Below are 15,078 nucleotides of genomic sequence, written 5' to 3' on the forward strand. Positions count from 1 at the left end.
TGTTATGGCATGTGAATTATATCTCAATAACGCTGTTTAAAAAACAAAGAATCTGCTGAAAGCTAACCCTCTCTTAAAAAATACACCTGTGCAGGGGTTTCCCTGGTGGCACAGTGGTTGAGAGTCTGCCTGCCAATGCAGGTGAGACGGGTTTGAGCCCTGGTCTGGGAGGTTCCCACATGCCGCAGAGTGGCTGGGCCCGTGAGCCACAATTACTGAGCCTGTGCGTCTGGAGCCTGTGCTCCACAACGGGAGAGGCCGCGACAGTGACAGGCCCGCGCACCGCGATGAAGAGTGGACCCCGCTTGCTGCAACTGGAGAAAGCCCTCATACAGAAACGAAGACCGAACACAGTCAAAAATAAAATAGGGCTTCCCCGGTGGCGCAGTGGTTGAGCATCTGCCTGCCAATGCAGGGGACACGGGTTCGAGCCCTGGTCTGGGAAGATCCCACATGCCGCGGAGCAACTAGGCCCGTGAGCCACAATTACTGAGCCTGCGCGTCTGGAGCCTGTGCTCCGTAACGGGAGAGGCCGCGACCGTGACAGGCCCGTGCACCGCGATGAAGAGTGGCCCCCACTTGCCGCAACTAGAGAAAGCCCTCGCACAGAAACGAAGACCCAACACAGCCAAAACTAACTAACTAAATAAATAAATAAAAAATAAAAATAAAAGGAATTCCTTTAAAGAAAAAAAAGTAAAATAAATATCCTTTAAAAAAAAATAAAATAATTAATTAATTAATTTAAAAAAAATACACCTGTGCATACACGAGCATAAGCTTGCTTCTAAACAAAAAACTTAACGATTTCCCTAAAGTCTAACTGTGAACCATACCCTAGGCTGAATAATTAGTTACTGCCATATCTCAAATTAATAAAAGATTATAGAGAAATTACCTAAATAGAGCATCTAGACTGGTCTTTTAAAAATATAAGTAAAAAAATTTCTGCCTCTCCTCTAAAACTGCCGATGGCTCTCCATCTTACTCAAGTCAAACTCAAAATCCTTATGTCTACCTGACCTGCCTCCTGCCCCCTTCCATTCCCTAACACTCTTTTTCACTGTGGTCTTGCCACAATGACCTCCCTGCTGTTCCTCCACACAAGTCAAGTGTGCTTCAGCCTCAGGGTCTCTGCACTTGTAATTATGCCTTCTTTAAGTTTTTTACTAGATATCCACATGGTTAGCTCCCTTACTTCTTTTAGATCTCTGTTCCAATGTCACCTCTTCACAGAGGTTTTCTCTGTCTACCCTAAATAAAATAGGAACTCCCTGTCATTCTATTCACCATACTACACTTTTTCTTCATAGCACTTATCACCAGTTGATATACAATTATGTGTTTATTTTCTTGCATTAAAGTAAGCTCCTTCAGGGCTAGAACTTTGTCTTGATTATTATTTTAACCCAGACCTCAGAACAATGCCTGGCAAATAGCCAGCTTTCAGATGTTTTGTTAACTCATTAGGAAAAACATTAATGATCTTATAATAAGAGAGAAATTTATGAGACATAGACATGATACCCATTTGCAGATAATACGGAGAATGATTGAGGGCAATACTTACTGCAGCACCAAACTTCTGCTGGAACTGATCAACGACTGTGTATGTCACCTCCTCTTCCTCTACAGGAGAATGTTATTATATATATGTCTTCCTTGGCAATAGAATAGCCCTCCCACTAATTTTTGCCATAATCCTAAAGTCCTACTCTATTGCAACTCAAATGTCTAGAACTACTGAGACTAAGCCTAGAATACTGAGAACTATTTCATTATCACCTGCGTCAGCCCATCCCATAGTGAACACTATTAGCATCCTATTTGTCAGCTGAGAATAAACAAAAGCCCCACTGATGATATCTTATAAAATAAAATATTTACTCATTTCCTTTGATAATCCAGTAATGTTTCCTTCATCATATAAGTTTATGTCTTGAATACTTCAAGACATGTACTTTTTTTTTTTTAAGACATGTACTTTAAAAAAAAATTTTATACAATTTTTAAAGGTTACACTCCATTTACAGTTATTAGAAAATATTGGCTATATTCCCCGGTGTTGTACAATAAATCCTTGTAGCCTATCTTATATCCAATAGTTTGTAACTCCCACTGCCCCACCCCTATATCTCCCCCAACACTAGGAACCACTAGTCTGTTCTCTGTATCTGTGACTCCGCTTCTTTTCTGTTATAGTCACTAGTTTGTTGTATTTTTTAGATTCCACATATAAGTGATATCATACAGTATTTAAGACATGCGTTTTCTAAAAGCACATTCATAATAGTTTAAAATAAATTAGTCCTGGAGATGGAGCAATGTCCACACGTTTGGAATTCTCTGGATCCTGAAAATTAATTATTTTTCTAATTATGTAATTTAAAAGATTAGAGGTATAGTATAACATATAATTCTTCTTCATCTCCCAAACTTTAAAACTCTGGAGTGGCTCAGGACATAGTCCATAAACCGCTTCCTTTTTTCTATCCATACTTACTCTCTTGGTGATCTCATCTAGTCTCAAGGCTTTAAATATCATTTATAGGCTAGATCTTGAATTTATATCTCCACCTCAGATCTTTCTCTTCATCTCTCAGCTTACTCTCAAACTTAGGTTGACCAAAACTAAACTCCTAACCATCTCCCCAAAACCTTTCCCACCCAGAATCCTTCCCATACTTCAGGCTGCTCAAGCCCAAACCCCTGAAGTCATCCTTGTTTCCTCTTTTTCTCTCACAACCACATCTAATCTGTCAGTACACTGTGTTGGCTCCACCTCAGTATACATGCAGAATTCCACCACTTCCTACCAACCATACTGTCACAACGAGGGTCCAAACCACCGCACCCACTAGACAGAATTATTTCAGTAGCCTCCTAACTGGTATTCATGCTCTTACGCAGGTCCTCCTCTCAGTATCTATACAGCATCCAGAGTGATTTTGTAAAAACAGAAGTCAGATCACGTTACTCTTCTGCTCAAAACTCTCCAATGGAAAATAGAAGTTTTAAAAAATACTTTCTATAATAGTATAAAAATAGAAATACTTAGGGATAAATATGGCAAAAGATGTGTAAGACATACAATGAGAACTACAAAACACTGCTGAGAAATTAAAGATCTAAATAAATGTAGAGGTATACTGGGTTAATGGAATGGAATACTCAATACTGTTAAGATGTCAATATTCCCCAAACTGATCTATCAGTTCATTGTAATCCCAAAAAGGATTCCAGCAGAGTTTTTTCTTTTTTGGTAGAAATTAACAAGCTGATTCTAAAATTCATAGGGAAATGCAAAGAACAAAGAACAGCTGAAACAACTCTGAAAAAGAACAAAGTTGGAGAACTAATACTACCTGTTTTCAAGATCTATCATAAATCAACAATAAACAAAACAGTCTAGTATTGGTGTAAAGATAGAAAAATTAGATCAGTGTAATAGAATAGAGTGTCCATAAATAAATAAACCTATATACATACGGAAAACTGATTTTTGACAAAGGTGCAAAGGTAACTGAAGGGAGAAAATACAGACTTTTCAATAAACGGTGCTGGAATAATTGGATGTCCATATGGAAAAAAAAAACCTTGTCCATATCACATCATATACAAAAATTAAAAATGGATCATACAGGAATAAAGACGCAGACGTAGAGAATGGACTTGAGGACATGGGGAAGGGGAAGGGTAAGCTGGGACGAAGTGAGAGAGTGACTTATATATACTACCAAATGAAAAACAGATAGCTAGTGCAAAGCATCCGTATAGCACAGGGAAATCAGCTCAGTGCTTGTGACCACCTAGAGGGGTGGGATAGGAAAGATGGGAGGGAGACGCAAGAGGGAGGGGATATGGGGATATATGTATATGTATAGCTAATTCACTTTGTTATAAAGCAGAAACTAACACACCATTTTAAAGCAGTTATACTCCAATAAAGATGTTAAAAAAAAGTATATATAAACATTAAAAAAAAAATGGATCATAGACCTAAATGTAAAACCTAAAACGTCTAGAAGAAAACAAAGGAGAAAATCTTTGCGACTCTGAGCTAGGAAAGATTACTTAGATATGACATCAAAAGCACAGTCCATAAAAGAAAGAAAATGGATAAACGGTACTTCATCGAAATTTAAAATGTCTACTCTTCAAGAGATGCTTTAAGAGAATGAAAAGACAAACCACAGACTTGGAGATAATATTTGCAAAGCATTTATTTTAGAAAAGACTTGTATCTGGAATATATAAAGAACTCCCAACACTGAATAATCAGAGAACAATCCAGTAAGAAATGAACAAAAGATATGGATAGACATTCACCAAAGATATTCAGATGTCAAAAAAGCACATTAAAAAATCCTCAACGTCCTTAGTCATTAGGGAAATGAAAAAAAAAACCAACCAACCTCCAATGGCTTCTCTTCTCACTGCAGAGTAAAAGCCAAGTCCTTTCAATGATATACAAAGTCTTCCATGATCCACTCACCCCACTTCATCCCCTACTGCTCTCCTTGCTCCAGCTACACTCATCTCCTTGCTGTCCCTTCAAGATCATGGCATGTTCCTCTCTCAGGCCTTTGCATCTGCTAATTTTTTATGCCTAAAAACCATTCCCCCCAGATATTCATACATCTTGGTCCCTCACTTCCTTCAAGCCTTTACTTCAAATGTCACTATTTCAGTGAGACCTGTCCTGGACACTCAAAAATTGTAAAACCACCCTCTCCACACATTTCTTCTTTTTCTTCTGTTTTTTTCTACTTAACATGTGGCACCAGCATACTATATAGTATACTAATTTATCTTATTTAGTGTGTTTCCTGCACCATAACTCGATGAAGGTAGAGATACCAAACTTTGGTATCCCCAATGTCTGGCATATAGTGTGCACTCAAATATTAAATAAACAAATGAATCATGATATTTTATCTTAATTCGTACCCTAGAAACAACAGCCTAGATGAGAATTCCACATAGAACCTTGACTCAGGGTTATACCAACTCTGAAGAGTTCTGAACCACAAGAGAGCCTAGAAAATTCAGAGCCCTGGTACTCACCTGATGGGCTGTACTTGAGGTCATTTAGCAGAGAGGTGGTTGGTGCCTCAGGGGCAGGAGAAGCAGGCTTATATACATTTAGGTCTTCATCTTTTATTGTATCCATCCTGTTTCTTTCTGTATTTAGACTATGCTTACAAAAAACAACACTTAGGTGAACTTGTTCTTTGTTGTTAATGCCATAAACACATCAGTTGTAAGGACTCTGGATCTTTCATATAGAACCCATTCATCCACTGTTTACATTGATTTGAAGATACCATCTAAAGATGGAAGGAAACATCCACCTATTTCTTCTCATTTTAGGAATTACACAGCTAGTGAATTACAGTTAAGGCTTTCTACCCTAATGTGTACATCTGGGTAACATCATAATTAAGAAAATCATTCCATCATACCTAACAGAAGATGCCTTTTCTCTTACTGCACCTTGTTCTTCTTCATCCAGTAGTTCCACTGTAAAATAACCAAATGGCTTCCAACAGGGCTTCCAATCTGAAAGCAGTTAACTATCCCTCTGTCCCCTCCACACCCACAGTTTGATTATGTAACACAGACAGTAATTGGGAATGAAATGTTAGTCCATAGAGGCCTTCATCGGCCAGAAATAAATAGAGCAGAAAAGACTATCCAAAGTACTGAAGACCCCTAATCTTACATCCCTACATAGCTTCCTTGGTCATTTAGCAGGATTAGGAACCTCTCTACATATCCACTTTACCCTTTTTGTTCCAGGACACCTTTGTGGTCATGCAGATTGGTTCTAGAGATATCTTTTCTTTCCTATTTATTCCCATCCTAATGCATTTTCCCTCACACTATGTACTGTTTGGAGGTTTTCTCTTAAATCATTCATACTGTCCCTTCCACTTTCTCAGGCTGGTGCATTAACAGTTCAGCGACGTGAAAGGTAATAAAAGCTAGACTGGAAATCACAAAAGAAATATGAGAGACACATTCCACAGAGACTCTGAAACCATTTATTTTTAACCTAACAGTTCACGGAATACAGGGAAATATTGTATATCATTGATTCTAAGATGCACATTTTAAACAACTCTGAAATTGGATATGATTTACAGTAAATGCACATGATAGTTTAATTGGCAGCTTCTTTTTCTTTCTTAGGGTGGGAAAAGAAATAATGCACCTTGTCATTAATGGCATCTAAGATTCAATTAAGTACACTTAGGTACTTTTCATGGAAAAAGTTTCTCAGGGGCCACTATGTTTCAAATGTCTCTTTCTCCTACACTGTCTAGAAGTGTTGAGTCTGGGTCAGAGAAAGTAAAATTCACTAAAAACTTGGATTAATCAATTTTTAGCCTTTATCTTGATAATTCTTATTCAAGGTGCTTTTCAGGGAGAACCCTCTATGGCTGATTGAGCCACAGGGCAAAGAAAGAAGGAGGCCATCCTTTGAGCTTAGAAATTATAAACAAAGGCCAAGTTCTGAGAATGAATTTAGGAAGAAATGAATCCATGTGTACAGATCACAAAGCTGGTCAGTGGTCAGCCTTCCCCTGAGTTAGGAGATAGTAGTAGTGATTCCTTCATTTTTCTTTACAAACTCATCCACAGCCTAGCTTTGTTCCAGTCCAGAGCTCTGTTCTACTGCAAAGTCTAACAGTTAACACACAATTAACAATCCCTGTACTTCCACCACCATCACTGCCATTTTAAAAAGGCGCTCAAGGGACAAAGAGTGTTTACAGTAGCGTACTCAGTAAGAAATGACAGTTATATAAGCTGGCTGGGGCCCAGTGGCTAAGACTCCACATTCCCAGTGCAGAGGGGCCTGGGTTCGATCCCTGGTCATGGAACTAGATCCCACATGCCGCAACTAAAGATCCCACATGCTGCAACTAAAGATCATGCAGGCCGCAACTAAAGATCATGCAGGCCGCAACTAAAGATCACGCATGCCACAACTAAGACCTGACGTAGCCATAGAAAGAAAGAAAGAAATACTAAAAAAAAAAAAATAAGCTGGCTGGACTTGTCTGCTTTAAAGTAGGTCTTGATTGGCAGGAGTCCTTTCCTTTCCTCATATCTGCCCCAACGGTAAGAAATGCACAGTTCTATGAAGTCCCAGCTCACCCATTCCGCCACCCCCCTCCACCCCACACTGATATTCACTCCTCCTTGGAAGGCTTTTTGCTTTTGAGTTCTTGAAAGAAAGAATAGTTCTTGTTCCTAACCCTTTTCTCTTACCCCATTTGGCTTGTCTGAAGCACACTGACCAGATGAGCTTCTATAGCTCTTCCTTTAGGCAAACAATTGTATCTATTCTTGCTAAATTGTTTTAGCTGGCAGAAATAAAGAACAGGGCTACTTCCCACAATTCCAAAATCCCAAAAGGTCTAAAAACCAAAAATTTTTTTAACTCTTTTGGCAGCAAAATCTGAACTGGCATACTATTTATAGTCCTATTTTATTCCACTTAATATGATTATCCATCCGTTTCTCTGTAGAAATGTGTTTTATTACAGAGTGCTAACCAGACCCACTTGAGGTGTTATGTAATATGACCAGTATATACCCTTTGTTAGCTTTTTGAAAAATCCAGAACTAGCCTGAGATCTGAAACATTTGGCCCCAAGGTTTCAAATAAGGGACTGTGAATGTACTGTGAATGTCTGGTGTTAAATTCGCTTGCTGAGCAAGACAGTTCCTTTCTGTTCAGATTCCTAACTCTGCCTGCGAGCTGAGTCTCTAGTACTGAGTACCAGATGTCCTCACATTGTAAAACCAACATGATTAAAATTCTCTACGACTGTTCTGCTCATAGCACCTACTGAAACAGTAAGATAAGGGACAATTCCCAAATACCAGCTTTAAGAGTTCATAAATGCAAGATAACATCTTAGTTTTCCCTCCCACCCCCAAACACTGAAATGAGGCAGAGCAGTGAGTTTATTGCTACTGCAAATCCCGATACCAACATTTAGGGAACATGAAGTTCTCACCATTCACGATCTCGTGTCCAAAAAACATCTTCACTCCTGGGACACTTCGATCAGTCTCCACATTCTTCACTGTTATAGAAAACAATTCATTTGGTTGATAAAAAGTAATATTCCCTAAAACTATAAGAAAATATGTCTCACAAAAGTGCCCAAATCTGAGTTTTATAAAAATCCCCAAATTATCTTCCCCAAGGAATAAAAAGTCAATAATAAATTACAAAGCTATAACCTTGAAAGAAGTAGTATAAAGAACAGAGGGAACCCCAGAATGGTCCAAGATACACTAAAAGGGCAGTAGTAGTACACTGAATTTAAACTTCTTCCAAAAATATTCTAAGGCCTTTGGGGCTAAGGATTATCTACTTATTATATTTCTACTGATTTTTGCTCCACCTAACTCCAGAAAAAAACTTAAGTCATCTGACTACTTCTAGAGTCCACACCCTGTTTCATGTCATGCTACATGCTTGAACTATTAATTGTCAGAGACAACAATCCAACTCGTGGCCCAATTACAGGCTCTTCTATGAGTAGGTAAGGGAGTTGGGAGAAGTTTATTTGTCATGTTTACAATACAGTGTCATTTTTTTCTAGATGGCAGCGCTCACAGCAGCTGTATATTTCCACATTTCTCAGCAATCCAAAACAAATGAGTTTTACCTTCACTAGTCCACTGAATATATTCTTACATAGGTCAAAGATCACCAACTGCCTATTTGTCAAATCCCAAAAAAAGTTTACAATCTTATACTTGGTTCCCATGCATCCACTGACAATATTGTTCTCTCCTTTCTTCTTTGGCTTACAGGACACTCTTAGTGTTTATTTCTTTTCCTACTAATTATCTAAAGCCACCACACTGAGCACCCACTCCAAACCAGGCATCTTGCTAATTATTTGCCTGTGTTTGACTATCCAGTAACATAATGAGATAGGCATTTCACTATCTCCATTATGGAGGAATTTGAGGCTCAGAAAGGTTGAATAACCTGCTCAACGTCACACTACTAGTAAAAAAAAAAGAGTCAGGGTTCAAAACCAGGCCTCATTGATTTTAATAAGCATCTTGTAACCAGTGTTCCACTGTCTCCCTGATTTGCTCCTTCCAGGCTCCTTAGCTGTCTCTACCACCACCGCTTGCCCCTTACACACTGATAATCCCTAGGGTGATATTCCTCATGCTTCTTCCTTCTCCTTGAATGATCACATCAACTTCCTAGTTGTCCTGACATACATTATTTCTCCAGTACGGATTATTTCTCTGAGCTCCACTCTCATTTTCAACTAATAGCAGACTTACTGCAATATTTTTCAAATTGATCATTATCTTCTCCCACTAACCAACAAACCTGTTCCTCTTCCCATTTCTATCAATTAATAACAGTACTATACACATAATCTGAGTTATAAATGTAGGAGGCTCTTTGACTATCTAATTCAGCAGTCCCCAACCTTTTTGGCACCAGGGACCGGTTTCGTGGAAGATAATTTTTCCATGGCCTGGCGTGGGGGGATGGTTTCGGGATCATTCAAGCACGTTACATTTATTGTGCACTTTATTTCTATTATTATTACGTTGTAATATATAATGAAATAATTACACCACTCACTATAATGCTGACAGGAGGTGGAGCTCAGGCAGTGCTGAGTGATGGGGAGCGGCTGTAAATACAGATGAAGCTTTGCTCGCTCGCCTGCCATTCACCTCCTGCTGTGCAGCCCGGTTCCTGACAGGCCATGGACCAGTACTGGTCTGTGGTCTGGGGATTGGGGACCCCTGATCTAATTGATTACTAGGTTACTTATCCTCACTCCTAAGCATTTCTAGAATCTGTCTTCTCTTCTCCATTCCTTGCCAAACCTTAGCTCTGACTCCCATCATTTCCTCTTTATTGGGTCCCTTGATTGTCTGAATAGTTCCTTGTCTATTCTCCTTGTCTCTAGTTTATTGCTACTTCAAACCTTCCTTCATGCTGCTGTCATAGTGATGTCACTCCCTGCTTTGTCCAAATGGTACATAAATTAGTAAACAGGTGTAACAGTTCCACCATCAATTCCTCCTTTGGGAAGCCTTCCCCACTGTCCTAACCCTACCATTCTCAGATCTAAATTAGCTGAAATTTTGTGTTTCCATAGCATCTTGTGCGTCCCTCTATCACAGAGGGTATCACACTGCATTACATCTTTCTACTTGTTTACCTGTCTCCTTACTAGACAAAGTTTTTTGAGGACAGAGACCATGTTATTCTTATCCATATCCCTGGTACCCAGCACACTGCCTGGGATATAAAACTCAGTTAATGATTACCAAATGAATTAATATTGCAAAAGCCTGGTATAGTCCCATCCTAGCCTACAAAAGTCTATTTTAACTCATAATATGGCTTAACAATAACACTAATCTCTCAAATGTCATTTACGCGTTTCAACTGTGAACTTGAAATTTATTGTGCCAGGAAATCAACTACTCTTAACAAGTCAATATTCTAGCTGAATAAAAACTATATATTGGGGCTTCAAGGTGAGCACATGGAGGAGGCTAAGACGGTGGCATGCCTAGAGAGGGTAGAAACTCTGAGCCCCTTCCCACATATCTTGCCCTATAAATCTCTTCCATCTGGCTGTTCCTGAATTTTATCCTTTAAAAATGAATTGGAATTGAAACTGGGAGGTGTAAAGGCTACCTTGTGACCAGGAGGATAACACATGGTCGCTGAGGTGGCAGAGCAGGAGCACAAGACACCTGATCCCTCCTGGCATCTTTCAGCCACTGCACCATTCCTCAGTAGTCTGTCTCTGGGCTTCTTTTTGCATGAGAAAAATTAACGCCTTACTGTCTTTGTGAATTTGTCTGTTGAAGCCAAAAGCAATTCTATCTAATACAGTGGTTATTTTTAATTTCAAGGTACATATGGAGAGAAATTAAAAGAAGTACCCAGTTAAAAAAAGCTCTATACATTGAAAATTTCCACTATCATGTCAATAAAAGTATAGAAGTGGGGACAAGCCAGCATATGCAGCCATGTTGCTCTGTTAGGGAAAACAGCATTCTAATCCTCCTCCCACCTTTTCCCTAAAATAGGAATAATGCCACTCTCCCAGTTGCTAAGGGAGCGCAGAACCATCACCCAAACTGAGTTATTAGTCTCCTAAAAGGCAGGAGATTATGAGAAATAAAATGAGACCTTTCTTCAGGACAACAATCTTGTCAGGGTCCACATGCTGGAGCACTCCCTCAAAGATGCCACAAACCAATGTGAGTTTCACTCTTCTCCACAAAATCTGGTTGAGGAAATGGTAGTCACTGCTAGGATCCATGCTATCTGATTCCAAAAGGAGTCTTCAAATAATCTTCTTTAAGTAACCAAACCCTTGAAAATAAAAGAGATCTATGATTTTTTAAATATTTTGGGGAAAATGGGGTTATTTTTCCTTTCCCCATACCTGGGATAAGAAAAATAAAAATATTAGAGTAATTCAATTCTGTTCATCTTTTTAGAATGATAATGAGAAAAATATCATTGCAAGCACCAACTCTAATTTATACATGGGAAACTGAAAAGTATAAGACTTCAGGCAAGGTGGGTTTGACGTCTTTGTCTATAAAATGGCCTAATATCACTTTTCCTTCCTTAGCTAAATGGAATAAGAAGAACATTTAGAGGCTTTTTAATAGCACATGCATACATCATTTTAACAGCAACCAAAAAAACTAAAAGAACAAATGAAAAAAATTGATATTGGCAAACACCTGCCAACACATTGCAATGAATTGTTTACCCAGTAACGTCTGGGATCTAACCTCTTCTAGATGAAGCCTCTTCTAGATGAATCACATTTCCAGAGTTTCACACTGTAACCAACCAAAGAATAAGTGACTTAGAACTATCACAATTTATGCATTACCAATCCAGCTGCCATGTCACTGCAAGGGCCATTCCACTCCACCCTGGCCACAGCTCAGGGACTGGGCTGCTGTAATGTCACCAGTCATGTGCAGCCTGACAGATTAACTGACACATGCCACACACTGGTTTTGTAAAATTCAACTGTTTTTGTAAAAATGATGCATGCTCATAAAAAGGATAACAATGCAGAAATGTACAAAGAAAAAACTTTATCTTGCAGAAATAGCTATCATTCATAGTAGACACTCTTATAATCCTTAGTGTAATACTGTAAATTAAAAGATAAATCTTTTCTTTAAAAAGTATCTTTTAGAACAATCCTGTTATTCGGATGTCTTTGTATTTAGAACCTCAGCTAAGTGTTCCTCCACAGTGCTTAAATTTAAAAGTGGCTTGCCTTTGCCCCACTTGGAATAGTCAACCAGTGAATTTTGCAATTTAGTTTAACTATAAAACACTGACCAAATAACTAAGGCCCAATTTGACTAGAAAGAGGTGAGAAGTTACATAGCATTTTTAACCAGATAAATAAATTACACTTTAATATTTTAAGGTCTAGCAAGTGCTTTCACAACTATTATTTGTTGCCTACAACAACTACTTAATTTACAGATGTAGAAACTGAGGCTTAAAGATTTAAGACACCTGCCCAAAGTTACACAGCTAGAAGGTAATGGAACCTGAACTAAAACCAGGTCCCTAGTGGAGGATGTGTGCAGTCTAGTGCAAGACAAAGTGTTATGCATCCAGAGAGAACATAAAACAAGTCACCAGAGCGCCTGGAAAAATCATTCTTCTTTGTTCAAGTCAATCCAACTGGTAAAAGGGGAATTTTTACAGAAATAAAAGAGAACATAAAACTGGAAAAACTGGCCCTTAATAGAGGTAAAAATTAATTTATATTTTTAAAAGATACATAAGAAATAAGCTTGTGAAATGCCTGGGTAATAAAGAAATTTAAGAAATGTTAAAGTAAATCAGAAAAACATTAACACAAAGCAAAGAAACCTCGACTGAGGATGGCTGCAAAAGGTTAAGATTCAAGATTAGGAAGGAGCGAGTAAGGTCAGGACCTAGAGATGGGCTTCAAGACAGACTCAGAAAATAGACATTCACGTCGGTGACATCACAGGTTTTTCTACCATACTTACGCTCTCAGGATAAAAAGAAGGTCCTGTGGCCTAGATGGGCATATCCAACATTTCACACTCTGCTTATTCAGGCAGACATCATTAGGTCAGACAAGAGGAAGTCTATTGTGAAAACAATTCAGTAAGACTAGAACCTCAGTCTCCTGCTAAGCCGTCAAAGCCTTAGGTAAAACTTAAAACTAGTAACCTAAATTGACTTGACCAGCTCGCTAATACAGTGTTCTAGTGCTTAAGTACTAAGTGAAAGCGGTCAGAATTTGGTTTTTCCATAACTCAAACCAGTTCTGTACAAAGTAACACTCGAGGGACGGGTAAGGGGTGTAAAGTCACTGAAGCCACAGGAAAAGAACTGGTTCACCTGAAAGGGTGTACTAATTAGAAGGGGGGCTTTAAATGTTTTCAAGAAAACAAACAAAAATATGCCACAGGAACAAAATGCAAATTTCCTCGTTTTTAAGGCAAAATAAGAAACTTCAAATAAACGGCGGGCCATACGCTAGAAATTCTCTCCTCCGCCGTTAGGTTTTTCTTTTTCCTCTGACGAAAGTTTGGGAAATCTTGTGTCTATTTCAGCCAAATGGTGAGTTCCTCGAGCTTCAGTCTTGAAGTGAAAAAAGAGGGACTTCTGTTAAGGAAGAACTCTCGGGGAGTTTCAAGGCCGCTGTGGCAGTTATCAAAGAACAGTCCCGAAAACAAACTAAAGTACGCAGCGCTGGGAACCCACACTACAGGTCGGACGCCAGCCGGCCTGAACCAGCGGTCCCGTCTGTTTCCCGCGGAGCCAATCGGCGCGCGGTCCCGAGGCTGGCTCCCGAGCGCCCCTTGCGGCCGGGAGGAGAGGGGGCCCCCAGGAAGAATCAGGAGGTGCAACTCCCAGCATGCAGTTCCCAGGAGACACACCCTAGCGTTCACCCAAGCGACGTTTTGTCTGTTTTTATTGTTTCTCTCCGCAATCCATGCCAATCGTAGGGTGGGATTTCTAGCGTTAGAGTTCTGTGAGAAACAGGTTGGCTACACTGCCTGCCACACGTTATTGTGTTGTAAAACAGTGGGTCAGTGGCGTTGCCCTTTTAATTGCGGGCGCTAGGGCCAGAATTGCCCCTTTAAGGCCGGTGGCATCATGTTTCCGGGGGCGTGGTCCGTCTTTAGCTAGACCCGGCCGGGCGCTGGGCTGATTCATTCGGGGGCTGGAGCTAGGAACGTCGACGTCGGCTCCGGCGCTGGGCTCAGCCTCACTCCCAATTGGCTGGGCCTCCGGGCCGCCCTCCTCCGCGCGCCACCCCTGGGTTCCCTTCCCAGTCCGCAGTAGAACCACTGCCCTCTCCCTTCTTGACCCCTGGCCCTTCCTCCCCTTCTTCCCTCCCTACCGCTGCCGCTGTCGCTTCTGGCGCCGCTGCTCCCGGAGGAGCTCCTGGCTCGGTGATGGGGTCCCGGGCCTCCACGTTACTGCGGGACGAAGAGCTCGAGGAGATCAAGAAGGAAACTGGATGTGAGTTCGGGTAGGGGGTGGGAACGCGGCCGAGCGCCTCAGGCTGGCCTCAGGACCAAGGGCGACTGTCGCTGAGGTCTGGAGATGAGGTGCCGGGAGGTTGGGGGGGTCCTGGGCAGCCTCCAGCGCTGGAGCTTCGGGGATGATGGAGGACCTGTTCTTAAGCTACAGCTACCTGGAGCGGGGCAGTGCCTCTTGTGGGGCTGTCCTTCCCATCAAAGGCGGGAGTCATGATCACCCGTAGATCACTGATCCCGCTCTTTTCTCTTCCCCCTGCTCTTGAAAGCCCCCGAACTCTTTTCCTTTATCTTTCCTTGCACCAACCTCAAATTCAGGAACTGTGGGTGGATTCTGTAGAAAACATTCTGTCCGTTCCTGTGACGTTTCTGGGCAAGGACTTAAAACCACTGACAACTGTGGGAAATCAAACAAATTCTTGCCACAACCGGAAAAATAAATCCAGAAACTGAGATCGTACAGTAAGGCTTTGGAAG

General features: G+C 40.5%; 2 protein-coding genes across 12 annotated transcripts in view; one reads left to right on the plus strand and one right to left on the minus strand.

The window, feature by feature from the left end:
• The window catches only part of EXD1 (exonuclease 3'-5' domain containing 1), a 78,634-nt gene extending 64,467 nt beyond the window's left edge, over positions 1–14,167 (minus strand). For 5 of the 10 annotated variants that reach the window (XM_082387246.1, XM_082387245.1, XM_082387239.1 and 2 more), the window contains exons 1-6: positions 13,096–14,167; positions 11,222–11,407; positions 8,037–8,105; positions 5,466–5,523; positions 5,068–5,195; positions 1,571–1,629 (exon numbers count right to left, since the gene is read on the minus strand). In XM_082387246.1, the coding sequence (XP_082243372.1) occupies positions 1,571–1,629; positions 5,068–5,195; positions 5,466–5,523; positions 8,037–8,105; positions 11,222–11,354 (447 nt within the window). In that variant the 5' untranslated portion in view covers positions 11,355–11,407; positions 13,096–14,167. Of the gene's footprint in view, positions 1–1,570; positions 1,630–5,067; positions 5,196–5,465; positions 5,524–8,036; positions 8,106–11,221; positions 11,408–11,838; positions 11,890–13,095 lie in introns of those variants that run through there. The other 5 variants (XM_082387242.1, XM_082387238.1, XM_082387240.1 and 2 more) reach the window with 5 other exon arrangements.
• Positions 14,168–14,278: 111 nt separating this feature from the next.
• Positions 14,279–15,078, plus strand: part of CHP1 (calcineurin like EF-hand protein 1) — a 37,907-nt gene continuing 37,107 nt past the window's right edge. Inside the window, exon 1 of one of the 2 annotated variants that reach the window (XM_082387285.1) lies at positions 14,279–14,584. In XM_082387285.1, the coding sequence (XP_082243411.1) occupies positions 14,518–14,584 (67 nt within the window). In that variant the 5' untranslated portion in view covers positions 14,279–14,517. The remainder of the gene's footprint in view (positions 14,585–15,078) is intronic. The other variant, XM_082387284.1, reaches the window with a different exon arrangement.

This window comes from Balaenoptera borealis (genome assembly GCF_965194805.1).
Source record: "Balaenoptera borealis genome assembly, chromosome: 3".
Taxonomy (NCBI): domain Eukaryota; kingdom Metazoa; phylum Chordata; class Mammalia; order Artiodactyla; family Balaenopteridae; genus Balaenoptera; species Balaenoptera borealis.